General features: G+C 36.6%; 3 protein-coding genes across 4 annotated transcripts in view; all 3 read left to right on the forward strand.

Annotated features, from left to right (window-relative positions):
* smpd3 (sphingomyelin phosphodiesterase 3) overlaps positions 1-12,203 on the forward strand; it is a 74,884-nt gene extending 62,681 nt beyond the window's left edge. For both annotated transcript variants that reach the window (XM_032587252.1, XM_032587263.1), the window contains 3 exons: positions 1,531-1,594; positions 1,799-1,967; positions 6,194-12,203. In XM_032587252.1, the coding sequence (XP_032443143.1) occupies positions 1,531-1,594; positions 1,799-1,967; positions 6,194-6,295 (335 nt within the window). In that variant the 3' untranslated portion in view covers positions 6,296-12,203. The remainder of the gene's footprint in view (positions 1-1,530; positions 1,595-1,798; positions 1,968-6,193) is intronic.
* Positions 12,204-18,152: 5,949 nt separating this feature from the next.
* Positions 18,153-20,170, forward strand: LOC116729849 (monocyte chemotactic protein 1B-like). The gene is made up of 3 exons (XM_032578675.1): positions 18,153-18,302; positions 19,285-19,402; positions 19,493-20,170. Exons 1-3 carry the CDS (start codon positions 18,242-18,244, stop codon positions 19,605-19,607), a joined length of 294 nt encoding a protein of 97 aa, XP_032434566.1. The 5' UTR covers positions 18,153-18,241; the 3' UTR covers positions 19,608-20,170.
* A 5,607-nt stretch (positions 20,171-25,777) lies between these two features.
* Positions 25,778-27,280, forward strand: LOC116729954 (monocyte chemotactic protein 1B-like). The gene is made up of 3 exons (XM_032578878.1): positions 25,778-25,931; positions 26,607-26,724; positions 26,815-27,280. Exons 1-3 carry the CDS (start codon positions 25,871-25,873, stop codon positions 26,927-26,929), a joined length of 294 nt encoding a protein of 97 aa, XP_032434769.1. The 5' UTR covers positions 25,778-25,870; the 3' UTR covers positions 26,930-27,280.
* The last annotated feature ends 371 nt before the right edge of the window (positions 27,281-27,651 follow it).

Here is a 27,651-nt window from a genome sequence, read left to right on the forward strand (position 1 = left end):
TTTCTCTGAGCTTTCCTAAGCTAAACCAAAATTGTTTAAAGTACTGGACTTTGAATTGGACCAATGGAACATTTGGATTCTTGTGTTTGGAATCATTGTCCTGCTGTTGACCCAGTTTGGACTTAGCTAATGCTAACCTGTGACATTTGACTCTAGAATAATGTGATATACAGAGACGTTGAACCCAGTGCTCCTCTTTTTGAGTCTTCACCTTCACATTGAACTGTTTATGACAGTAAGGGATGGTAAACAGATGTAAAGAAGTTGGCAAAAGCCTGGTTGCAAATTGTCAAAAATTATACAGTCAGTAAGCTGACACAAACTATAATAAAACATATTCTTCATCGTTTTGAAGAATACAATGTTTCTTCAAAACTTTTGCTTTTAATAGTGGCGACTTCGCTGATGACTGTCAAGTGCTTTTCATCATCAGCATCTGGCTGCTTCTCTTCTTGAAAGCACAGAAGATGTACACATATTTTCACCATGATGGTACAAAAACCCTCCATTTGCCAAGACTGAGTAGCAGCACTTTCCCAAATGAGGTGTAAATAACTTCCACTCTGTGAAGCACAAAGTTCCCGCATGAAATCTCATTCCTCTTTATTCCAGTAATCGTAAAAATCTCCTCTTAGAGTTGTGAAAACTGCTGTCTGCACATCAAACATCCACTTCTCTTAAGAGCTCCGAGCACTTGTAAATTGACTGGACTCTCTCTTCATATGGAGCCGCCTCCATCACGTTATCCAGCCTCATTGTGAAAAACGTCTGAGTGCTCATCTCTCCTCTCACCGTCACATCTCTCCGCTGTATGAGAGAATACTGGAGTCTGAGGATTGCGAAGGCAGATAGCGACCCACTGAACAGCATCCTCTCTTGAAAAGCTGTTGCTTTTGTGAAAGCTATTCTGGAGATAAAGTACTGAACTTCACAGAGAGGGCCACATTGCAAAGCAAGCCTCAGATCGATAAAGAGGATGCAGAGATGGTTTAGTGTTACGCAACTGGAGTGGACGGACGTCTGCTTGGCGGTCCACAACGTCTCAAAATCTGACCCGGATTTGCTGCTATATATACGACAATATAAGTTGATCAATGAAATCCATGGAAAATTCTTCATTGGCATTACAGCCATTAAACCATTATTTTAATGGTATTTTGCATGTTTCATGTTGTATTTTTATGTTTATGTTTGGTAATGAGCTCCAGGGCCTCTTTGCCATCGTGCCGATCTTTAGTTCCCCCAACATACTATTTCTCAAATTCAGGTTGGGTCCATAACATTAATTTCAGTCAAAAAAAAGATGTTGGTAAAGGTAAGATATTACTTCAGACCGAAACCTGCCAGGTATATGATTCAACCAATCACCAACAGGAACACTGCGCATGAACTCTGTGAGGAGAAAACTGCAAAACACAATTACATTTTAAATGTTTATGCACATTGAAAAGATTGAACATGGTTTAGTAAGACTGCCACTTATACATGTCTACATTTCAGCCTTTTTTATTTTATTGGTTTCTTCTGCAGGGACTCTGCTGGATCCCAGTGGCCTTTATGACGATGACGTCAGTTCACCTGAAAGTTTACAAAAGTAAGTCTCACATGGGTTTAAACTTACTGTGTCAAACTTCTTTTTTTTTCCACTTCATGTTAAACATTTTGGCAGCCATTGTTGTCACTTGTGTTAAACCACGCTATGTTTATTTTCCACTCACAGAAACTCTTAGTCTGGCATACTTTTAAGTCCTGCAGTGAGCCCACTTCTGTAAGTGAGTGAATCTGATTGTCCTTACAGAGTGATGGAGAACGAAGAGGGGAGGAAGGAATACCTGGTGTTCCCTCCCAGTAAGAACCAGTGTCCTGCCAGCAGTCAGAAGGGCCGGAAAATCCCACTGAAGGGCAATGGACGCCGGATCGACTACATCCTCTACAGCGATGAAGGCATTCAGCAGGACTGGAAAATGGTAGATGATGAAAGAGATGATGAAATGTATTCCTGTGTGTTGAAGAATCTGAATTGAACCTTTACTCCCTGAGTGCAGATATGTGGTGAATGCAGGATTGTTGTCACTTGTAGATCGTAATTAGTTATATCTGAAAATGCCTGCAGCTCCTTCTGTGTTGCTCTCAGTGCTCCGGCAGCCTTCCTTTCAATCTTATTGTTTTGTTAATATTCTGAGAGACTGTGCTCATATGCATTTGGTTAATAAGATTTTCTAAAATTGGCAGCAGATATAAACTCAAGACTGAATGCTGAGAGTGAATGGAAAGCATTTTTTACATTTGACTTTTGTTTCAGATAATATGTACAGAATATGTCAAACTAAAGGTCCTAACAGGACTGAAATTATCTACACAAGTCTCCTTTGCAGTGTTTCAAAGCCACTATGATTTTATGTCATGCTAAATATTTAATTATCGAGATTTACATAAACGCATTAATCTAAAAGTAAAACATTGCCGATCTAAACCTGCATCTGACGAAATAGGTGGGAATGAGATCAAAAAAGATATGAACACCCAACTTGTTGCAAAGTCTAATTTGACTCTACAAACTGAAAAAGTTACAAAGTTTCACCTACTAGAACAATGAGACTTATTTTCAAAAACCTATTGATTAAAGCAAATTTTATACTCAAGTTTTAACAAAAAGACAAAATCTGAATATTGAGCCTTTTTTCTGCTTCAATCATCCCTGATTCACAACAACTATATCCTTAGAAGTAATATGTAAAGAGTAGAACCAGGCAGCAGTTACTTTTATTTCAGTTTAATCAACTTATACAGAATATTTACAACACTTTTTATTAGAATTTGCTCTCAGGCTTCTGCTTGCGGTTCACTCTGGACGACACGCTTATCAAACCCACAGGAAGACTTTGACTGAACCCAGGGACCCGAACAACAAAACAAAGCAACACAAACCGGAACCATTTAGATATAAACAACAGAGTCTTTGTCAGACATTAGAAAACCAAAACCCATCATTTACATGAAGACGACTCACTCTCATCCTCCTGCTTTCAGCCTCTTTTCTTATAAACTGCAGCCAGGTGTCGCCACCTTGTGGCAGAGTACTGAAATTCATATCTCTTCAATAAAAGCTAATCGGATAACCATTTTCAATATTTTTGTTTGCTATTTCTAGTACTTTACATCAGTTCTTAATCTGAAATGTGTTTACAAGCATATCATAAAGATCAATGATTATTTTCAGTGTAACTGTTAAATTATTAGCTTTGATGCTTTAACTTAGGGATCTCAAACTCCAGGCCTCGAGGGCCGCAGTCCTGCAGTTTTTAGATGTGCCACAGGTACAAAACACTGGAATGAAATGACTTAATGACCTCCTCCTGGTGTAGATCAGTTCTCCAGAGCCTTAATGACCTAATTATTCTGTTCAGGTGGTGCAGCAGAGGCACATCTAAAAGTTGCAGGACTGCGGCCCTCGAAGACTGGAGTTTGAGACCCCTGCTTTAACTTTTTAGCTATAGAGTTGGTTGTCTCATTAGCAGTTGAAGTATCCCTCTAAATGACAATAGTCAGTGATTGTTGTTGGAAAGTACCTCAGGGGGCTGAAATGTTCCCCGTTATTAAGATCTGGCTCAGACTTTGTCCATCATGTAATCTCATGGGCTAGGAAGGCCTTCTGCCGTGGTAGTAAATCAAGCACACAGCCAGAAGAAGTCACTAAAAACCAAGTTTAAGAAAACCTCCCAGAACCTGATGAGACAAAGAAGCAATTAAGACATAGCCAAGGCCTTTCCCATATCCAGAGCAATGAGTGGTATGCACTAAGAGATCTGCAGCTGGGAAGAATGGGTGTCAGGAGTCTTACACACCAAGACTTTTGAGTATTGGCTTTAATTTTTATGAGCATGCCTGTCAAATCTCTGGCCTTGTTGTGTTAATTGTAATAATATAATTTTATCTGTGGAGTTTCTGTTATCATTAGCAGCTGCAGTAAGTAAAAATAGAGGAAGTAACTGGTGTTGGAAAGTACAGAACGAGGTTGCTGAGTCTGATTGACTCAGAGGTTGTTTACATGTGTTTAACCTCGTCCCTGGACTTCCAGTGAAAGAAATACTAGAAACATGAGGACATGTGAAGTTGTGGTAACAGCCTGGGGATGGCCCTGTCATCTTAACACAACAATGGCAGTACTGATCTTGTGTCTTTTTATTTTGTCTACAGTCAGCACCTTATGATAATAGTCAAAATCTGCAATGTAAATGGGTCACAGATCTGAGGACTTGACCTTTTTCGATCAGGTCTGTCTTCACCTTGACACAGTAGAGCTAGGCTCCCATCAGGGACATGGGCTCCTTTTTTCAAGATTAGAATCTTAGAAACTACTTCACTAAAAACCACTCATGTTCTTGATTATGGTAATATCCTAAAACATTTAAAGAAGCAAATACCCTAATAGACTACGTCCTGCAAAGGAAGATCCACCTCGATCCCCAAACACCACAAACGGCATCAGTAACAAGGGGAAGTCTATGGAGTCCAAACCCACACCAGGATGCAGACACAGCTGAAATCCTGCATTATGATTAAAAAACATGGTAGAAATTGAGTTAATATTGATTTAATTGAGATCTGTTTTTCCAAGAGACTTCCCGAAAACCAACAGGTTTTGCAATCAAAGCTAAGAAGCTTCATTAAAAGCAAATTATGCAAAATATTTACAATCAGGTGTTGAAGGAAGGATGAAGGAAGAGCTCTTTGAAAATGATCCATTTCGTTAATTTGCAGGTATTTTCGCAGCAGTCCTGGGTGCATATTTAAATGCCTTTTTCTTCAAAGCTCTTTAGCACCTTAGCTTTTTTAATAAAAAAGGATCTAAAGATGTGAGAGCCTAAAATAGTATTGTAAATTAAAATGTAGCAGATTCAGTCTGTAAGTAAATCATTCATGTGAGGCTTTTAAAGTTTGCAGTGAATCTCTGACCTGCAATCAACATCATCCAGAGAATTGATGCTTTGAAAAAGAAAGATAATATGAATCCCATCATAGTCCAGGACAGAGCAAATTGTTGCATGCTATAACACTAACATCTAATGAGAAACATCTAATGGAAGAAAAGTTGAAACTCAATAAAACAAACTGAATAAAAAAGGATCTGATACATTAGTCCCATGATGAGTCGCTTTATAGCTGTTTATCTTCTTTCACTGAAAGAAAATCCCCAACACTTCTGTCTAAGCAAGAGGAGAAAGGTCTAAATCATATTAAAAAATCCTGAGAGCCGATTTATTTCCCTATTTTATAAGTATGTTTATATAAAAATATCACTAATAAGGGAGGCCAGTTGAGCGCCCACTTGTCAAGCAACACCTCTGGTTTCACAATGACATCATCCAGAAACTGTTTGCAGGGGTCGTCTTCCGCTCTGCCACATTTCAGATGTCAGTGAAACCGAAAATGACAAAAGTGTGCTGTGCATTAAGCAACTCATCTTTTAACTGGTACAAAAATAATATAGATTAAATGTTTAACTCAAAAATTGAAAGATAAAATTTCAGATACGTTGAACATAGTGACATACTTAAAGTCCTTTTCTTTTATTTTTTATGATTCAATCTTAGAGCCAAAGAACATTTTAATGTGTACTTTTTAGCCAGAAAATGTCACATTTATCCAGTAAAAATCATTTTCAGTAGAGAAATGTTGCCTTACACAACTATAGGAGCAAATGTTGACTCAATAGTTGTCCAGCAGACAGCCACTAACTCCCTCCACAAAGAGGCTAAGCCACAAAAGGTCACTGATAGAGAACCTGGATGTTCACAGAGTGATGTCTTAAATAGAAGATAAACTCCTCTGACCTGAACCCCACAGAGAATCTACAGAATATTGTCTAGACTCTAGAGGAAGGTAAGAGAAACCAGACCCAACAATGCAGATCTCCTAAAGGTCGCTACTTTTTGGTCTTATTATTGGTCTTATACGTTTTCTGAGAATTTGATGTTTTGGTTTTCATTGGCCACAATGAACAGAAATAAACAATACCAACAATTTTAGAGTTTCTGTTTCAAAAAAAAAAAAGATGAAATTAGATCTGCCAATCACCTTACCTTTCAGTTTCTACTGCTTCCGCTGTACATGCTTTTTTTTTTTATCTGTGTCTGCATTTACTTTTTTGTCTTAATTTTGCTGCATGAACACATTTATCCTTCTTTTGCAGGACATCGAAGAGTTCAGCTTCATCACTCAGCTGGCCGGCCTCACCGACCACCTTTCTGTGGCCATGAGACTGGCTGTTTCCACCGGGGAAGAGGAGCCTTAGATCCACCGCCTGACATTTATATCCTTTAAATTTTACTGCCATGGAGGAACAATTAGGAAGAAACTCGGGAAGTTCCGAGTTTACAGATATGGAGCAGCGTGAGGGAAGGTTGAAGGGACGGCGAGTGGATGAGTAAATCTGTGGAAGAGTGGACATTTAAGAAGAAGGACGAGAGAGAAAATTCAAAGGAGAGATGTAAGCTGGGGGAATTCATATTAGGAAGTCAGAATTTTTTTTATCTTCCTGGGTAAATTACCCACAGATTCACACTGAACACTGCGACTTTGAGACTGTTGGTTTTTCCTCCGACCCTCCCCGCTGAACTAAGCCTGGAGAGTTTTGTTTCAAGTGAAGTGTTTCATGTAGCCAATGCACACACTCATTTTATCGGATCTGTTTTAGGACGTAGTTTCCAGTATAGTTCTTTTATTTTTACGACTCTACCTTCAGGAGCAGCTGGATGCTCATTGTTGAGTGCACGAAAGAACATGAAACTGAAGTGAAGCTGCTGACCGGCCTTTACAATGACCATCTGTGATCCTGTGTTGTGCTCCTTCCCTAAAAGTTACCGGTCGGTTTTGCTGTCAGTCGTTCACCACGCTGACCCCTTCACGTCATTCCCAAAACCTCAACAAGTGTCTTTTTTTCTTACAAACAAATCTTACTAAAATGAGAAGAAGAAAAAAAAGAGTTTCTATTATAGACACTCCACTTTTTATAAAACTTACAATGCCTGTTTAATATGAATTGACATGTTTCTAAGGGAAGGAAGAGGTTGGATGCAATGTGATGCTTTTAGCATGTTTTTCAGATATTATCGGTATGAATTTGAAGAGCATTTTGTAGATAAAGCTCCAGTGATGCATGAAGGTAAAACGGTTTACCGCACTGTTATAGCAGCTCGATTCACGCTGACTTGAGATTGGATGCCTCAGTGAGCATTTACCCTGAAACACGCACTCGGATTTATGTTTGTGCATGTTCAAAACACAGAAAGGTGTGCACAGGAACAGGAGGATTTAAGCAGCAAAAGCACACAGCTACACTTTGCGTAAAGGAAAACAGATTGTAGGAAACCCTAATAATAATCATTATCATCATCTTCATCATGTGACTGTCCCAAATGGATAATATCAGGGTGTGTAGTTATAAACTTGTGGAGGTACCAGGCTTTGAAAATTAATCGCCTTCTCCCAGACAGAATCTGTTGATTATTTGTCTCTTAAATTTGTCAGTTCATTAACCAGACAAAGTAGTAAACACACAAAACAATTTTCAAATAATGATTTTATTCATAAGAAATAATGCTATTCCAAACAACCTGCATGTGAGAAAACAATATTATCTCCAAAACCTAATAACTGGTTGTGACTCCCTGGGTGGCAATAATAATGCTTCCCTCAAGCGTTGGAGGGAAGTGAAAAAAGTCCCTTAAATCATTGTGGGGGAGTTCGGGTCCACTCTTCTTTACAGAATTAGTTTGATTCAGCCACATTAGGGTCATCTCTCAGATTCTCAGTCAGATTAAAACCCAGACTTTGACTCGGTCAGGGGGGGCAGTAAAAAGAACCACTGCCCTGTGAGGGGGAAAGGCGTAAGCAGTGCATACACAAACATGATTGACAGCATTAAGATCCTCCTTCTTGCTCTGATTGGTTGGTTGTGACCGGGTGCAGTCCGTTTCTGCAAATGGCAGTAGCATCATTGGGAGAAAGAAGAGGAGTTTTTTTCCCACAGATTATTTCTGTCATATTCTCCTGTCAGGCCATAGTGACAGTTTTAACAAATATGTAAAAAAATATATATTTTTACAAAAGTTACCCACTGCAGCTGTGATTAAATCAGATTGTCTTTGTCTGATTTCAACTTTTGCCTGATGACTTAGTGTGCCAAATAAAGCAAAACCAGAGGAAACCTGAGAGGGCAAACACTTTTTGCAACATTGTATGTTTTGATCATTTGTTATGAACCCATATTGTTGGTACAATCAAATTGCCATTACGTCAGATAAATTCAAAGCTTATTATGAAATATAATGGATATTCAATGTTTGGTTTTGAATACTGACATCGCCCACGTAGAAATATCCAATAAATCCCAGTATTTAAATACAAACCCAAAAGTCTAACTACCGAATGCGAGCAGACTCATATTTTCCTTCCAGTTTGTAATCCTTTTAACTTTGAGCAAATATTTTAAAGGAGGAAGTATGTCCAGCAATTTGAATTGGTTGATTAAAAAGAAAAACTCAATTCAGTCGGATTGGTTAGCCTCTTTTTTTGATTTGCTGTCAACCAAATTCTAAATTACTTGAAGTCTGTTAATTAAAGTTAAACTTATAAATGTAGGTATTTTGTATCAAATTCTGTAAACCAGGCATAACTGGGTGAAACTGTGAGCGCTATATGGCAGCAAAGTGCTTTTAATATGATGTTTTCTAGGTGTTAAATATTCATCAGCTGGTATTAGTGGTAATTTATGGTAAAGCTGGTTAACACCTCATATTTTGTGTTTACTATAAGCATATGTCTCCTCTCCTTTTTCTTTTGCATCAGAAGACAGAAAACAGGGATTCTGCTTCTCTGATAGTTTTACAAGTTCTCAGGTTTCTCACAGCTACACCTCTCTATTTAAATTATAAAATATAATCGCTGTGACAGAACCTAACGTATAGTAACCTAACCCTTCTCTCCCTCCTTCAGCAGCTCAACAAGGCATTGATCAACACTTCTGCAGTAGGAGAAGTCATTCACTCAGGTTCACCTCAGTGAAAACACACAGAAGGTGCGTTAAATTAGAGCGCTGCAGGAAAACGGGTTCTGACAGGAACATTTTCCAAGTCTCAGTCAAAACACTCCTTCGTTACTCAGAACAGTTTGACCATTTTCAGAGGAAAGTTTGTTCAATCATTTAGGCATAAAACGGTTCAACTCAAGGGACTAACCAGTGTTTTTTGACACACAGCAGAGAGCTTTTAACTTAGAAAATACATTTTAATGACAGATTCATTATTGAGCAGAAAAGAGTTTTATCTGATCGTTCAGGACAGATTCTAAAGACACGGGGTCGTAGAAGTAAATATGGACCGACTTCCAGTGTTTTACATGGAGAACGATGTTTACAGCCATTTTTAACCATCTGTTCCTAAGTCACTTCAGGGGAGTTTTCACACAGTAAATTATTATAAACTATTAAACTGTAGACAGGCTGTAGAAACATGAGCTACTGACCGTAGCAGTGAGATGGTGTATGACACTATGAGTCAGAAAAATACCAGGTGTTATGTGTGTTAATTTCTGTTTTACGGTTTGAGTCCAGAGGTCACCTTGCAGCTCGGTCACGCTCCTTATGACTCACATATTGTAATTATTATGACAATTACTCTTATTTTTATGCTAAATTGCTTGTTTTTTATTTTCTAATTCATCACTTGTGTGATTAATTTTATAAGAAATTTTGCTCCGATCCCAGAATTATTTTCTCTTCTTTTCCTTAGATGTGCCGTCATTATAAGCGAAAGTACAACTTCTTTCAGGTCAAGGGTTTAAAACATCAAGATCCTGCTGCATATGGATCTGTTTCTCCAAGGTCATTGCTTGTCTCTTCCCACCCTTGCATCGTGTGGGCTCCACCGCAAACTGCCAACATTTCTCCTCATTTAGAGGTGTTGTATTATCACAGTGCATTTGATTAGGAGCGCATGGCTGCTCCAGCAAAAAGTGTGCGCTCCCATTTTTATTTAATTTTGGATTCATCTTTGTTTATTAACCGACTGTGTGGAATTTGTCCACTTTAAGTTAGAATTAAACAAATTAAACTTTGCAAAGACCAACTCAGATTTATTATTTTTGACATAGACGACCCAAGAATTAGGAAGAGTGTCTACTTTCATTTTAACTAAGACTATGTGAATCAAAAACTCCCACAGTGTGAACTCTGCTGGTAAATAAGATGCTGGCTGGCTTTAGACTTTAAATTCATATTAATTGCTTTTTGCTATTTCTGCTTTTTATGGGGAAAATGTAATGGTGACAAACCCAAATTACCACAATGTAAAATATCAGTTTCAGAACATAATCTATATTGTTACCTTTTGTTCTTCAGATTGTTTCCATGTAAGTTTAAAAACCAATTTACTGCAACACAGATACACAGACAGTGTGGTGGGACCATGATGTTTAGCAAGACAAGTGTTAAATTATATGTGGAAGGAAGAAGATCAAAAATATAAAATTTGTTGGTGGAGAATAAGGAAAATGAAGTGATATTTTATGAGACAAGTTTCATTTCCCGCTATTTGCAAATTAAATGCTATTAATATGGTTGTGTTTTTGTTTGTCTGAGCGGTTTTCTTCTATGCTGGAAGCAAAACATAGTTCACTGCAAATCCACATCTCCAGCCTCAGTTCATGTCACACAAACTCAAACGACATTAATGCGAGGGCATCCGCCTTCCACCTGCTAAGCTACATTTTTTCAGTGGGAAAAAGTTGCTTGAAAATGTGCAGCAATGTAAGAAAGGAAACAATGAAACAAAAATAGAGAAAACAGAAGAAAACAGAGAAATCTGTAGAGCTAAAAAGAGCCAGCCTGGACATCCACATTTGGATCTAATTTCACGTCGAGCAAGCAGTCGTCAATTTCATTTTTCTATTCAGGTTCTTGTGATGTTGTAGTTGTAGGTCTACAGAAATGTTATTTCCCTATTAAAGATACAAAAAAAAATCCAAAATTACAAATTAAAAGCATTTATTGTAAGATGAATCCCTTATTTTCTGAGGTTGAACTTTCAAAACATTGAAAATAACAAACACCAGCCAAAATAATGTAATAATTCACAATAACTGCTCTTTATGCTCAAATGTATATAATTTTAAAGATATTTTTAAAACATAATAGTCTTAGGGGGGATTTAATTATATGTAATTGAACATATAAAGAATTATGCCTCCTTTAGCCATGGATATTAGAGCATAAGAACTAGGAAAGAAAACATTGCCTGTCATATAGTGGTTGTTGATCAGGGATGGATTTGTGAGTCACCAAATGTACAGTTATAGTTTATCCTTTTAATGATAGCTTTTGATGGCTTCTGCAGGCCGGCATGTACAACCGTTTAAAAATTTTTAAATGTTTTTTCTAAACCAGGTCTGTTATCAGAATCTGAACTTAAACTTTCCATTTATAATTAAATTACGCCGCTAAAGAAAGGAGTAAAACTCTTTGCGGTCGGGATTTAGGATGTATTTTCCTATCCCTTCCTCCCTTCTGGAGTTCAGCCTCACTGACTCACATCACATAATATACAGTATATCCCATTTCCTGTTGATACTGTTGCTCACGACAATCAAGCAACTGGAATAAGCCATCCATAATCCCTGAGTAATTCATTAAAAGCCGCGCTGAGGCAGGAATATCAAAATGTCCAATGTATGCTGGTGAAAGAAGGTTACTTGAGTTAAAGATTTAGATGCATGTTCAACACTAAACAATGATTTATTAATGTTTCATGTCCACAAACATATAGATCTGGTCCTGACAGCATTCTGAGGAAACTGGGATTTTTATTAAAATGTTTTATTTTTCAAGTCAAAGTAGGACAAAGTTGTTGGAGGAGTTCAGCTCCAGGTTTGCATAGCTGCATGTACTGTAATAATGCTTCAGGCTAGTAGTCTCAGTAGAATTGATGCCTCACTTTGCTATCCTTTTCTGGTTTGACTTTTCTATAATTTCATCTTTTTTATTGATTTTTGTTTTTTTGTTGGGGATTGTTTATCTTTGGGATTGTCTAACTTGGTCTCTGTAACATCACTGAGGGTTCCGTTGGTTTTCTCTTTCTAATCTTCATCAAACTGCTTATTTTCTGCTTTTCTAAGATAAAAAAAAAAGCAAACAAACTTTCCCTTTATTTTTTGTGTCTTGTGTCATTCTTTGAGTGCCATGAACTCTGATGTATGAGTGGAAATAATGGTTGCCTGTGCCAGCCACACCTGACGTTGGCTGTGAAATGAAGAAGTTGTCCGTGGTGCTAGTGTGAGCAAAGGGAACAAGCACTGATGGAAAAAAAAGAATCTCTTTATTTCTGCTTTTTATAATGTCATTAAATAGAAATGTCTAATGCACACCAGATGTGCCATTTCTAAATGTGTATTCCACGACAAAAATGTTTTCTAAAGGACACTTAATGGAGAAGTGAAAGAAGCAAGCTGAGGTTCCTCTTTTTCTGAGCAGGGGGAGATTTCTGGCTATTTAAATTTACAAGTGTAAAAAACTCCCCCATAAAGTGAAACTCTAATTGTATCCGTCAACTTGAAGAAACATGAAGGTGTTAAACCGGAGAAATGTCAAATGTCAATTTGTTCGTTTCTACACAACGATGACTCATTCTGAATGATTTGTCTCTTTGCTTTGAACTTAAGAAGCATTGATTTTATTTATTAAATTTTAAATAGTTAACATGTATGAAGTATAGCTGACAAATTAACGCAAAATATTAATGAGACGAAATTATTTACAAAATGAGTTTTTAATATTTTTCTCATGGGAATTTTAAGAGTAAAGGCCAGCAAACTCTTTGGTTTTAAAAGAAACGTCATTGATTTTGACATGTAACTCTCTGCAAGTTGATTTTATGAAATTTAATGTATGACAGGGAAACAACGTGGCACTGGAAGCCACATGGTGTCTTGTTTGGTGTTAAATGGTCGAAAGTGCAGAGATAAATGCAAGCAAAGTTTTAATAAGAATGAACGAAGCGGACTTTTGCCTAGTGGCTACAGGATTAAGCAGCACATGAAGCAAAGACCAGGAGAAATGCTGGTTGCAACAGAAGGAGGCAGGAAGAAAATAGAGAATGAAAGCTAAATATAGGCTTTGGAAGGAGTTAAAATGACAGGAGAGCCAGAGGACCCTATCAGGGAGAAGTGGATACAGCTGAGAAAAAAAGGGAGAGGAGAAAGGCTGTGAGCCTAAACAATAAAAAAAACGGAGACTTTGAAAGTTAAGGGGAGAAACTTGAATCAGGTAATGCACCCACACACATTTTTGAGTCAGCCCGGGGCTTTAATAATTTCACCAAGAACACATATTGAAAATTATTTTATTAACAGCCCATTGGTTAATTTTCTTGAAAGGCATTGGGCTGATCCAATGAAATCTTTCAACCAAGTGTCTGTGTTATTCCAACTGAGCTGACCGGAGTTGGAGAAGTGAGTAGAAATCAACAAACCACAAAAGTGTGAGGGAAGGCTGCAAGAAAACAAGACTAAATCATATTTGAGTGGGTGCAGCAAAATAAGCCAAACTTAGTGAAATACACTTATTACTTAATGAAGAAGAGGAGGAACCGAGAGACATGAACCAGAGAGTGAGCAGTACACCCACTCTGGCGGTACCAGAGTGGGTACTGCCACCTCCATAAGAAGTTACCAAAATGTTCATGAAGATGGATGTTTTGTGTACAGAAGCGGGCAGGTGTGTGTGTATGTGTGTGTGCGGGGGTGTGGAGGTGAGTGTGTGGGGGGGTGTGTGTGACATGAATTAGATACAGTATGAGGACCATTTTCCTAATGCATACAGCAAAGCATTTTGTCTACAAACACCAAAAATCACCTTATTTTTGATGTTCTGAACCTGCCTAATATATATATTGTTGGCTTTTCTTCTTTATGGCAAATTATGGGGCTATATGTTGTTTTGGCACAAATAAAAACAAAATTGCATAAACTATTAATTATTTTGGTGTAAATGTTGAATCTTACTAAACCACAAACAGTCACTTTTTATTCATCAGTCGTCTTTATTTGGAATTTCTGCATTTTCTTCTAATCAAAGCATTTGTTCAATTTACACATAAAAGCTAGATGGAAACACGTTTCTCCCATTACCTACTTTCCTCTCTAACCACTGTCAAATAAAGTCTGCTTGAGCCAATACAACCTTTAGAAAAACCCCACATTGTTTTTCTGCTTTGAGGATTTAAAGCTTCTTTCTGTTCTTTGTTTAATTGTTTATTCACTCTCATAAGTTCACAGAAGCAGCCACCGTTTTCCAAAGAAGAGTCAATAAATGACAGTCGACACCCAAAAAGGAGAAGTACGAGTAAAGTTGGCTTCGTAAACACAAAAGTGCCTTTATGTAATAGCCTCAAATGCACCCAATATGACTCAACTCAACACATGCTATGGTTTACTACTGTTTTATTGTCTGTATTTGATTTAAAAAGACATCATAAAGATGCTTTAGGCATTACGGAGCATGGCAAAGCAGTTCAAATCTAAACAGCAAAACTGACAATAAAAATTTAATTTTTACTTTATTTAGATATTTCTCTGCATAGCCTATAAGTTTAAAACAATATTTTAAATCTCTTAGCAGCAATAGGCAGACTGATTTGCCCTTCCAAACTTGGACAATTCATTTTTTTTAATCTCTTTTGATGCAGTAAGACAAAAGACAGAGAGAATTGACCTGAGATGTCTGCTTCTGCTTGTGGTTTAGGTTATTAAACAGTTTGTAAAACAGATTTATAGGCAGGTGGGAAAACATAAAACGGCTTTACTTCGAGTATGACTGAACATATTATCTTGGGATTTTTAGCTGCAACTGAAAAAAGATTTTCTTCATGTTTGACCGATTCAAACTCATCATTGGGATTACTATGAGTAAATTATGCAAAAAACACAAATATGAGTCATTTTGCAGTGAATTCTCAAAAAACCCAGGTATTTCTTTGGCTTTATAAGTGTGATGTTTGCCATCTGAACATGTTTAGAGGCATTTTTCTTTTGACAGGTAAGATAAGATGTACTTTACTAATTCCAGAATTAGAAAATTATTGGGCATGACATGACATAAACATATGTAGAAGCATTATCAAGTATGGTAAAAAAAAAATATATATATATAAAAAAGAATAAACAGTAACAGGAAAAACCCAAACTGGTGTCTAAAAGATGTGGACTATTTTCCTCCTGCAACATGAGAAACATACAGAAAACAGTGTAAACCTAGACCAGAACCCTGACACAGCAGAATCTCCAGAAACAAGAAATCCAGCCAGGAGTTTTTTTTTCCTGACAAATAGAAATAAATGCTTGAAATTGAGCAAAGATCACAATAAATTATTCAACACATGACCAGAAAAATGTTCTTCTTATTGGTAAATCAAAAACTCCCACAGCAGTTTTCATCTAAACTGCCTGACCTTAAACCTAAACGCTGATGCTTGACTGTAAAGCTTTAAACAACTTTAACTTTAAATTGTGTGAAAGGTGGAACTTTTGGCTTATTTTTAAGGACTATTTCTAGATCTTCCACATTCCATCAGCAAAAAATCAGCACAAATGGCAAAAAGATCAGAAGCTGTCATTCGATTTTAACAACAATCAATCATGAAGGAAATAAAAAAGGAAAGCTGCGTTTTGAGCCTTCATTTATGCTCTGCACACATCTGTTCTCTGACCCACTGCCCTCTGCTCACCATGGAGCATGTTTCAACAGGAAAACCAAGGTCATCACAGATGACCCCTTACACCCAGCCCAGCCTCTGTTTGACCTGTGACCCTGTCTGAGATGCTTCAGGTCGTTCAGGCCACACGCCAACAGACTGACCAGCAGCTTCTTTTCTTGACCATCATACACACACACACTCACGCACACACACACAGTTTGTCTTTCTGTCTTTACATTGACTTTCATTAATTTCTATAGCCTAACCCTTACTCTAAACCTAACCTACACTCAATTCACACAATAGTCCTAAATCTAACCTGTCACCCAAAAACAGCAAATCATATTAAGAAAATGGTTCTGACAATGTATCAAATGCAAGAACACACACACACACAGACTCCCGTAATCCAATGAAAGCAACAAGCAGCCCAATCTACCTCTTCCTACCTCCTCTCAGATCTTATAATGTATGCAATGTCTACAGACACCTTAAGCTGTAAATTATTATTCTTGTTTACGTATCTTATACACTGCAAGAAAAATACCTCTGTTTTAAATCTATTATCTCTTTGTTACCTTCTTGTGTTGTCTTTACTATGTTTTTTTGTGTGGTGCATGGTGGTTTGGTGGGAGCATTGTGCCTCCCAGTATAACGACAATAAAGACCATTATGTTCTGTTCTTTCAGCACTTTTACCTTTATTGTTAAACCACTTCCTTCTTATGGTTTCATGGTTGGGTACAGAGCCTTAGACTCTTCTGCTGCTTACTCTCTTCCACATCTGACTTAATGAAGAAAGGACAATACCTTCTTTCCTTTGGTCACCAGCTGTTCTCTGTAAAGTGGACATTACAGAGTTTATTGCTCTCAGCCTTTTTCCCCTGCACCCTTTTCTCTGGCTAGAGCAAAGTCTTAATCCAGCCTCTCCTAAGGTACCACGTTACATAGCCTCATGGTTAATGCTAAATCTATCAGGTTATTCTAATATAGATCTGTTATCTACAGCTAAAATAAATTTTAAAAACACCTGTATTGTCTAAATGAGCTCTAAGCTTACCCTAGATGAGAATGCTTTAACGCAATTAAAAACCAAATAAGCATAAAACATTAAACATTACAGAAAATGAAATCAAAACTGGCTTCCCCTGAACTGGTTCCAGAATGATTCATGAAACAACACATTTAAACTAGATTTGGGTATTGATTGTCATTAGTTTCTGATTTCCCAAAGCTGATATTATTTATTAATTGCATTAATGTATTAATCTTCTAAGGAGGAAACAATTATTAAACCATTTTTCTTGGCTCATCTCTGTTTTTCCTTATGAGTTATTGCTACTTGAGGGAAAAGTATCATATTTCCTGTGGTGTTGGAGTTCTTTATGTAACAATGTGGTTTTTCTGCGCATTCTTAGTTTATTTAGTCCCTGTCTTGTCTTATCAAGTCCCTGATTGGTCCCACCTGTCCCTTGTTATTTCCCCCTGGTTATTTCTCCTGTGTATTTAGCCTTGCCTTTGTCCTCCGTTCCAGGCTGGATCCTTGTCTTAGTTGTTGCTGTGTTTGTTGTCTTTGTCAAGTCACAGTTCGCCAACTTAAGTTTGTGTCCGTGTCTCGTCGTTCACCTGTGGTCCCTGGCATTGTGTATAACTTGGACATTTATTAAAACTCATGTTCTCCACCATATCCTGGATCTCGCCACCATCAATCCTCATCATGACACTTTATCTGGGGATTTTTCATTTAAATCCCTGCAGGCTCTTTTAATGCTTGTTTTTTTCTTTTAATTAAGTTTCAGATTGGGGCTTTATATGTCCAGAGGACACCAAAGAACACCACACTTCACTCAATCATTCACCAATTCACACACACTCTTACATGCTGATGGGCTATATTGTAGCTACGGCTGTCCTGAGGCAGTCAAACAGAAGCAACACCACTAGCAGGCAAGAGGTCATGGGGCCACTTACCTGTTAGTGGCCCTTGAATTGTTTTGCCAAAGACACAAAGATAAACAGAGTTGGGGATTCGAACCTTCAGCCTGCCGGTTATAGACGAACTCCTAACCCCTAACCCAAGGTCGCCCCACAAAGTGACAATAACTTATGCTGATTGTTATTGGGGACACAATATATCTGATGCGTGATTTCAGAAATGTTATAATATCTTATCAGATGAAGGTTTGTGATTAAAACAGATCATGTGACCACATAGTGGGAGAAAACACAGTTTTGGTCTGAGAGGGAAACCACGCTACTCATTATTCAACTTTAGTAGTTTAGAGAAGTGAAACAGGCACAAAGAAGGCCAGCTCTTTCATATACGTAGGTAATTCCCCAGTAAAATATTGATGACATGGAAATTGGGGGGTGGTTTTCTTTTCTGATGTATAAATATGAAGGCAGATGGTGATCAAACAGCAGAGAAAACAATCTGACCTTAGCTGAGATTTTCAACCTGCTGCTGCTCCCTAACACCAACAAACTCACCTCAGGATGGCTCGTCTTGTTCTGTCTGCGATTGTGATGATGATGGCCTTCATCGCTCTCACTGAAGGTAAGGTGAAACTGAAATAAAATAGAAACCATTTAATACATTTAATGATTATCAATCAACTTTTAAATTCTAAGATAAGTTTATATGATAAAAAATACAGTGAGTTTAAAATATGCTGCACTAACATGGGTGATAGGTCAAAATATTTTGTTCAAATGTTTGTGAAAACACATTAAAATCAGATAAATTTAAAGTTTAAAGCTAAGTTCTGCAATACAAATCAAATACTGCAATTCTTAAAAATAAATATTTTATTCTTTGAAATATGTGTAAAATTTCAGGATAGTTTAATACAATTCAATACATTAAAAAACCCTACAGTTGCTTAAGTAGCTGCAGAAATGTGCTTCTTTTTTGCTTTAGGCAGCAGACTTTAGCAAGCATTAAAACAGCTGGGATCAACATTTTTAGAAAAATAATTGTTTGAACAAGTATTTTGAAATGGAAATGCAAACAATTAGATTTCAAGATACTACAAAATGTAACTTTTATGTCTTTAGTGACCATAAATCCATGTGCTATAGACTATTAAAGTTGCATTAAATAACATTTTACTTTCAAGTTATAGTAGCAAAAAGTATTATTTGCAATCATGAATTGCCAATTAAGTATTACTTATCTCTACAGTTCAGAAATCCTGTAAATAAAACAGGTTTGTTTTGACCTTTTACTTTCCTTTAAAAAGCATCTAGGGTTTTTGCTGACTTACTGATAAATGAGCATTCATCACTTCATTGTTTAACATTTTTAGAAAGAAAGCTGTGTCCTCTCAAACGCCACATATTTAATTTTTACCAAATTAATGGAAAGCAGATACAAACACAGGCAAAGTCAGAAAGTGGAAGAAGCACAGTCTCTTCTATTTTAAAAAGAAGCCATTTCAGAAGTTGCTCTTTCACAGTTTAACAGGAAATTAAGAAAGGGAATGAAGATGAACTCGATGACAGATCTGAGTTATTCACTCTGTGTTTTCTGTTTGCAGGCCTGCGTGGAGTTGGCCCAAAGAAGTGCTGCTTCAAATTCAATGACAAGCCGGTGTCAAAAGATAAAGTTGTGAGCTACATCAGAACCAGTCAGCGCTGCTCCAACCCTGCCATCTTGTGAGTATTCACTGTTACAAAAGTTGCACCAGTGACACTGAACCTGCTCCAGAATCTGCTGACACTCTCCTCTTCCTTTTCCACATCCAGGCTGAATACAGTGGCCGGCCGTCAGATGTGTGTCAGACCTTCAGCCTCCTGGGTGAAGGATCTCATCAGCTACCTGGAGACCAAAGATGTTTCTGGTGCAAACACCAACCTGTAAACCTGACAATAATATGCCAACACTCCAGCTTACATAAATATGTAGGTTGTGATGCTACAGTTTCTTACCGAATACAGCAGCTCTCTTTCCATGATATTTATCAAATGTTCTAATATTTTATGGTATACTACCAAGATAAGATGAAGCAGAATCAAATTTTTTTTCATATAAATGAAATATGTTTTTATTATGGTTGTTATGGAAGAACAAGAGTATTTTTGTTAAATGCAACACTTTAAGTTCAACATCAACACTGTAAGTTTTGATTGTAGTTTGAACTAACCAGATAAAGTATCTATTGTAAAAGACAAATGTCTTCCAAATAAACAAAGTGTCATCTTTATTAAATAAGCTAGGATCTGTTGCACTTGCTAATGTTTAAGAAATACAGCAAAACTTTAATTGCTGTAATTGAATTATTTAAAGTCTGTTATACTAATGCTTTTGAACTCTTTGAATTTTTGACAGAAGTATTGTAAACCTTTCAGAAGTATCAGTTTTTCTGTATGCTTAAACGTACATTGATTCTTATAAAATAAACCTATGTTACTTTTCCAATTCAACAAAGTCTCTTTTTCATATTGTAAGTTGTAGCTGAGTCTGGGATTAATGTTCATGACTTTAGTGCTGCCGCCTCCAACTCTGTTTCTTAACCCCTGCAGATGTCATGGCCATCAACAGGGTTTGCCAAATTCCTGTGAAAAAGGTTTAAATCTGGTTGCTAGATGAGGCCAAAGGTACTGATCAACTGCTGATAAGCAAATCACTTTTCTTATAATGAATGTCAAACCAAAGCATTTGGCCCTTAATACCTACAATAGTTTATTTGTGTGCCTGAGCTGTAACATGTAATATCCATTAGCTGGAGAGAGGCACCAGCATCCCTCCCGACCCCACTAGGGAAAACGGTGTTAGAAAATGGATGGATGGATGGATGCATGGATGGATGGATGGATAGTGTGAATTAGGCCATCACAAACCACACTCCATACCAGTAGGTGGCGGTAATGCTACTAAAAGTTTGTTGCCAATCGCGAATAAAACCAAGAAGAAAAAGAAGAAAGCGCATACTAGGAGAAAGAAAATGATTTTTCTACCCGCGTTACACTTGCATGAGACAAAACATAAAAATGCAACCTGATTATTCTACATATTAACTAATCTTACATATTATCTTACATGCTCATTTTGCTGTATTGATAGGTTTTCCTCTTTACAACTTTTTCCTCCATTTTATTTCTCCATTTCCTCTTTTCCTTTACATTAGCAATATCTTTATCATTATTGTTAAGACTTTATTTGAGAATCATATTAAATTTGGGATGTTTTTACTCATTGGTTTCAGCCATATTTTTATCATGTTTAATTACTTCAGTCTTAGTATCACATTAGCTTAGCTTTGTGGGACGTGTCCAGGATTTTGCAACACTGATGGCCGCGGGCCGTTCTGTGTGGAGGGCCAAGGGACAATGAGACGGCTTGACAGGACGGTCCACCATATTTTAGCTGAGTGGAGCCCAGCGCTGGACGGTGAATGTTGCTTTGTATATGTTCCATTTGTATGACGCGTAACATTTGATCATTTTTGATCATATTTAACCAAATCTAATTATTTCTCAAGGTAATGACACTGGGGTTTTAGTCGGGTCCTGAAACTGGTAAATGGACCTGGGTGGTGCACAGAGGGGAAAATGGGTGAACTACAACAACTCTGACATCAATTTCCTTCCCCTCTACCTTGAGAAGAAAACATTTGTTTAAAAATCATGATGATGCCTCTAAAGAAAATGAGAACCAAATAGTTGTGTTCTCCACTTCCACAAAAGAATTTAAAATATTAATTTCATAATTATGTATGAAGTTTTCCCTTTGACCACTCTCTTCAAAAGAATTTCAAAATAAATATCAATGCATGTGTGTTTTGTGACTGATATTTTGACCTTTTTTCAATTGCAACTTCATTGATATTTTTAGAAAGATTTTCAAAAGTGGATATTGAACAACAAATCTATTCCATCTTTAAGTTTCAATACAATAAATTTTGGTCTTCTAACAGAGGATGAAGAGTTAAATTGTATTGTTGGAGATTATCCTCTCCTGGTTCGTAATGTATGAGGATCTAGAAGAGTCAGTGAGTTGAAATCATTAATCCCATTATTAAGACCAAAATGCAGCGCTGGTCCGTCGCCATGTTTCCTTATGGGACAACACAGCAAAATAGTGTCTAACAACCGTCTCTGATTCCTTTTGTAGGTTTTTATCTAAGCTACTCCCCAAAGAGGGCATTCCCTAATGTGTCATTTCCTTTATCCTTATGTACGTACAGTATATATATGTGTGTGTGTGTGTGTGTGTGTGTATACATGAGCATGAAAGCAGGTAAAAGACAGGAAAATACTGAATTATTTATTCCTAACAGCCCCACTGATGGGGTTGCACAGATACCTCCATAATCACTAAGTGTGGTGCAAGAGGATCCAAAGCTAAAATATGGTGGACCGTTCTTTCAAGCTGCCGCAATGTCCCTTGGTCCTCCACACAGAACGACATGTCTCCAGTAGTGGCCCGCAGCCCTCAGTGTTGCAAAACCCTGGACACGTCCCACAAAGCTAAGCTAATGTGATAAGGGCCAGGTTTGTTTAAATACGCTTCACCCTTAAACTAAATCATCACTTGAAAGCTACTTTTTGGATTTACTCAGGTTGTCTTTGTCTGATATTTAGATTTTTTATGATGACTTAGTGTGCCAAATAAAGGGAAAAAATAAGATATATTTGAGAGCTTAAACACTTTTTGAAATAATGTGTATATTTAGTTTAGTTGTTATTGATTCTTAGAATAATATTTTCAAATAATTTGAAAGACATTAAAAAGTTACAGTAGATGTCGTGTTATGAAAATTGAACAGGTAAAAATATATGACATCTACATACACTGAAATCAGTGCACAAGAAATTAGAAAGAAAAATCAGGGCTTGATTTGTGAGCTTCCAAATGTGCAGTAATTATCTTTAGATTGATAGCGTTCTATGACTTCGGCAGGTCAATTTTAATGTCAAGACATGTTCAACATTTTTGTTTTTTCATTTTTTAATGATTTTCCTTTATCAGGTCTGTTACCAAAATTTGAGCTTAAACATGAAAGCTCATGTTTCATCACTTGAAAGCTACTTTTTGGATTTACTCAGGTTGTCTTTGTCTGATATTTAGATTTTTTATGATGACTTAGTGTGCCAAATAAAGGGAAAAAATAAGATATATTTGAGAGCTTAAACACTTTTTGAAATAATGTGTATATTTAGTTTAGTTGTTATTGATTCTTAGAATAATATTTTCAAATAATTTGAAAGACATTAAAAAGTTACAGTAGATGTCGTGTTATGAAAATTGAACAGGTAAAAATATATGACATCTACATACACTGAAATCAGTGCACAAGAAATTAGAAAGAAAAATCAGGGCTTGATTTGTGAGCTTCCAAATGTGCAGTAATTATCTTTAGATTGATAGCGTTCTATGACTTCGGCAGGTCAATTTTAATGTCAAGACATGTTCAACATTTTTGTTTTTTCATTTTTTAATGATTTTCCTTTATCAGGTCTGTTACCAAAATTTGAGCTTAAACATGTAATTTATAATCAAATTACACTACAAGAGAAATAATGCTGTTTGAATCAGATGAGTCCAACTCCTGGCAGTAATAGTTTAGGATGCATTGTCCTTTCGCTTGTTTTTTGATTATGGAGTCCAACAGTGCTAAATGTAGATCACATTTCCTATTACTACTGTTGCTAATGACATTCAAAAACTGGACTTAGACGTCCATAATCACGTATTAATTCCTTAAAACCCACACTGGGACAGGAATATAAAAAGGTCTAATGTGAAAGAAGGTATCGTAAGTTCAAATTTAGAAAAAATTCGATGTATGCTCAACATTGGCAACTTACACAGTTATTAACTTTTCACATCAACAGACATGTAGATCCGGTCCTGACAGCTCCTTTATTCTGAATTATTTGAGTGGAAATACTTGTTCATCTTAGCAGCCACCCATGACGTTGGCTGTGAATTACAGAAGTGGTCATGGATCATAGTGTGAACAAACGGAAAGAGCGCCGAAGAAGTCTTACATCGATTAATTCTGCTTTTTTGAATGTCATTGAATATTAATATCTGATCCACACCTGATTAGTTCTATCTAAATGTGTATTTGAAGACAAAAAATTTTTTTATTATTATTTCTTAAAGCAAGCCCAATGAAGAAGCGAAACCAGCAAGTAGAGGTTCTGCTTTTCATGAACTGCGGAGAGGTCTTGCTATTTAAATTTGCATACTCTGTCAAGTGTAAAAACTTCCCAATGACAGTCGTACCAGTGAACCTGAACAAACATGAAGTGTTGATCAGGAGAAATGTCAAATGGGTTTGTTCTTTTCTGCAAAGTGATACATATCTGTGATGACTCATTCTGAAGTGTGTGTTTTAAAATTTAAAACTGTTAATTTCATGTAATTTTATTTATACAAATTTTAAAAAGTCAACATCCATACGTGAACTTCGGCTAGGAAATATACCAAATGGAGTTGCTGACAAAAGTATTTTACAAAAAAGAGTTTTGCACTAACATTTTGCTAATGGAAAATTAAATAGTAAAAGCAGTGCTTAACTTCAGGAGTTCTAGTGGATGTCAAGTCAAATTCGGTAATAACCTCTATAGCTGAAAGACAAAATGCTGGGGGGAAGAAACTATAGTGGAAACCTACATGGCTGGAAACGACAGCACAAAATTCCTGATTCAGCTTGATGTTGCTGTCGGTTATTTTTGTCCAGTGTACTAAACAACCAAAGATTTTTATTAGGGATGCACGATATTGGATTTTTGGTCTTTATCCAATATGCCGATATATTAAAATTCATTTGGCCAATAACCGATACCAATACAGATATATATTTCTTTCCTTTACCTACTTACTGAAACTATATGGCTTTCTCGTCTGTGGAATTAAAGTACTGCATTATCTTTGTCAATTTAGCCTGCTACTAAATGCAAATGCTAAAAAGGAGGCTGAAAATAATGTAAAACTTTCAACTTATTCATGACATTTGCTCTCTCTAAGACAAGGAAAAACTCAAACAGTGCAAGACATAATAAAAGACATCTTGTGATTTTTATTAATTTTGTATTTCCTGGTGGTGTGCTGAATGTTTATTACGGGTAATTGTTTTAAGAACTTATTAATAATCATTGGCAGTATTAAACAAATTAATATTTGTTAATTAGCAGACTATGTTTTAGGGTTGTATTCTTATTAATGAAATCTCTTTTATTGCCACAGGTTTGATTCCACAGTGTCGAGGGATGTTCTGGTCTAATGTGAAGTATTAGATCAGGGTCCCAGTTCACCTTGTGTTGGTGTTGTGGTGGAAAATTACTACAAGTTAACACCTGCTGATCATGTTATATGAAATGCTTGTGAACTTTTACCAAAAGAACTATTTGGGTTACATGTACAAGGTTGGAAGTTGTTTTCTACAGCTGCATCAGAACCAGACGGTCTCGTCCCTTGTTTTTAATTCCTTATCCTTGGTATAAAACTCAAGTGTTGTCTGGCAGAGCTTTTCATCCAGACCTGCTTCATTATCGATTGTCCTACAAGCTCTCTGTATCTGTATTGTGCACAATATATGAATAAACCTGATTGAGTGATTTCACCTGACAGTGCTTGGTAAAATAGTCGTTTTCCACAGCAGTGTTTTTTTGAGATGGGTTTTTTAGTTTGTCCGAACCCCCTTCAAACTCTTTTAATAAAACTTCAGATTCAGACTGAATAATGAACTTATGCCTTTATGACTCAGATTGTTATTGAGGACCAAAAAAAAAAACCTGGTTCATATTAGAAATTCTCTGCAGGGTCTACAGCAATGAGGTTTATGTATACAGAGGCATCAGATAAAGAACCATGTGACCAAGTTGCAGGAGAAACCCCAGTTTTGGTCAGAAAGGGAAACCACTCACTTCCTCATTCTACATTTTAGGGAAGTGATAAGATATCACGAACTAGCAGACACAAAGAAGACCTTAAAAAAATTCTCCCATGTACGTAGGTAATTCCCCCCAAAAATAGAAATTGGTCTGGTGGTTCCCTTTTCTGATGTATAAATGTGAAGGCAGATGGTGATCAAACAGCAGAGATAACAATCTGACCTTAGCTGAGATTTTCAACCTGCTGCTGCTCCCTAACACCAACAAACTCACCTCAGGATGGCTCGTCTTGCTCTGTCTGCGATTGTGATGATGATGGCCTTCATCGCTCTCACTGAAGGTAAGGTGAAACTTTGAAATAATTTAGAAACTATTTAATGATTAACAAACACATTTTAAATTCTAAGATAAGTTTATATGATGAAAAATACAGTGAGTCTGCTGAACTACCTTATATAATAATTTAATAATAATGCATTGCTTTGCATGAGACAATGTCAGGATTACTAAAGAGGCATATTTAATTCTTTTAAAACGTGTCAAAATATTGGCATTTATCTACTGACTTGCTGATAAATGAGCATCCATGACTTTATAGTTCAGCAATTTTTAGAAAGGAAGTTTTGTTTTTTCAAACCGCACATATTTAAATTTTAGAAAATAAATATCAAAACACATGGAAATACATTTAATCTACCCATGAACACCCTTTTAAGTATATCCATAACTTTTGTTCTGAATTTGTGTTTTGATTCATCAAAGAAGTTCAAAATCGGCACAATTTCTTCTGTGTTCTGTCCTCTCAAACCCCACATATTTAATTGTTACCAAAATAATGGAAAGCAGATACAAACACAAGCAAAGTCAGAAAGTGGAAAAAGCACAGTCTCTTCTATTTTAAAAAGAAGCCATTTCAGAAGTTGCTCTTTCACAGTTTAACAGGAAATTAAGAAAGGGAATGAAGATGAACTCGATGACAGATCTGAGTTATTCACTCTGTGTTTTCTGTTTGCAGGCCTGCGTGGAGTTGGCCCAAAGAAGTGCTGCTTCAAGTTCAATGACAAGCCGGTGTCAAAAGATAAAGTTGTGAGCTACATCAGAACCAGTCAGCGCTGCTCCAACCCTGCCATCTTGTGAGTATTCACTGTTACAAAAGTTGCACCAGTGACACTGAACCTGCTCCAGAATCTGCTGACACTCTCCTCTTCCTTTTTCACATCCAGGCTGAATACAGTGGCCGGCCGTCAGATGTGTGTCAGACCTTCAGCCTCCTGGGTGAAGGACCTCATCAGCTACCTGGAGACCAAAGATGTTTCTGGTGCAAACACCAACCTGTAAACCTGACAATAATATGCCAACACTCCAGCTTACATAAATATGTAGGTTGTGATGCTACAGTTTCTTACTGAATACAGTAGCTCTCTTTCCATGAAATTTATCAAATATTCTAATATTTTATGGTATATTACCAAGATGAGATGAAGGAGAATCAATTTTTTTTCATATAAATGAAATATGTTTTTATTATGGTTGTTATGGAAGAACAAGAGTATTTTTGTTAAATTCAACACTTTAAGTTCAACCATCAACACTGTAAGTTTTGATTGTAGTTTGAACTAACCAGATAAAGTATCTATTGTAAAAGACAAATGTCTTCCAAATAAACAAAGTGTCATCTTTATTAAATAAGCTAGGATCTGTCGCACTTGCTAATGTTTAAGAAATACAGCAAAACTTTAGTTGCTGTAATTTATTTGTTTTTATTGTCTTTTTATTGTCATGCATTTGAACTCTTTCAATTATTGACGGAAGTATTGTAAACCTTTCAGAAGTATGTAATCATTTTTTCTGTATGCTTAAATCTATGGAATTTTTATAAAATAAACCTAGATTTCTTTAAAAATTCAACATCTTTTTTCTTATTTCAACGTTTCCGTATTTGTGGTTGAAGCTGGGATTAATGTTTGTGTCTTCAACTGTCCCACATCCAACTCTCTTTTTCTGTCTCTCAGAGGATCCCCCAAAATGTATTTTATACGTTGCTGAAAAGCCTTTAGTTT

The sequence above is a fragment of the Xiphophorus hellerii genome, chromosome 2 (genome assembly GCF_003331165.1).
Source record: "Xiphophorus hellerii strain 12219 chromosome 2, Xiphophorus_hellerii-4.1, whole genome shotgun sequence".
NCBI classification, from domain to species: domain Eukaryota; kingdom Metazoa; phylum Chordata; class Actinopteri; order Cyprinodontiformes; family Poeciliidae; genus Xiphophorus; species Xiphophorus hellerii.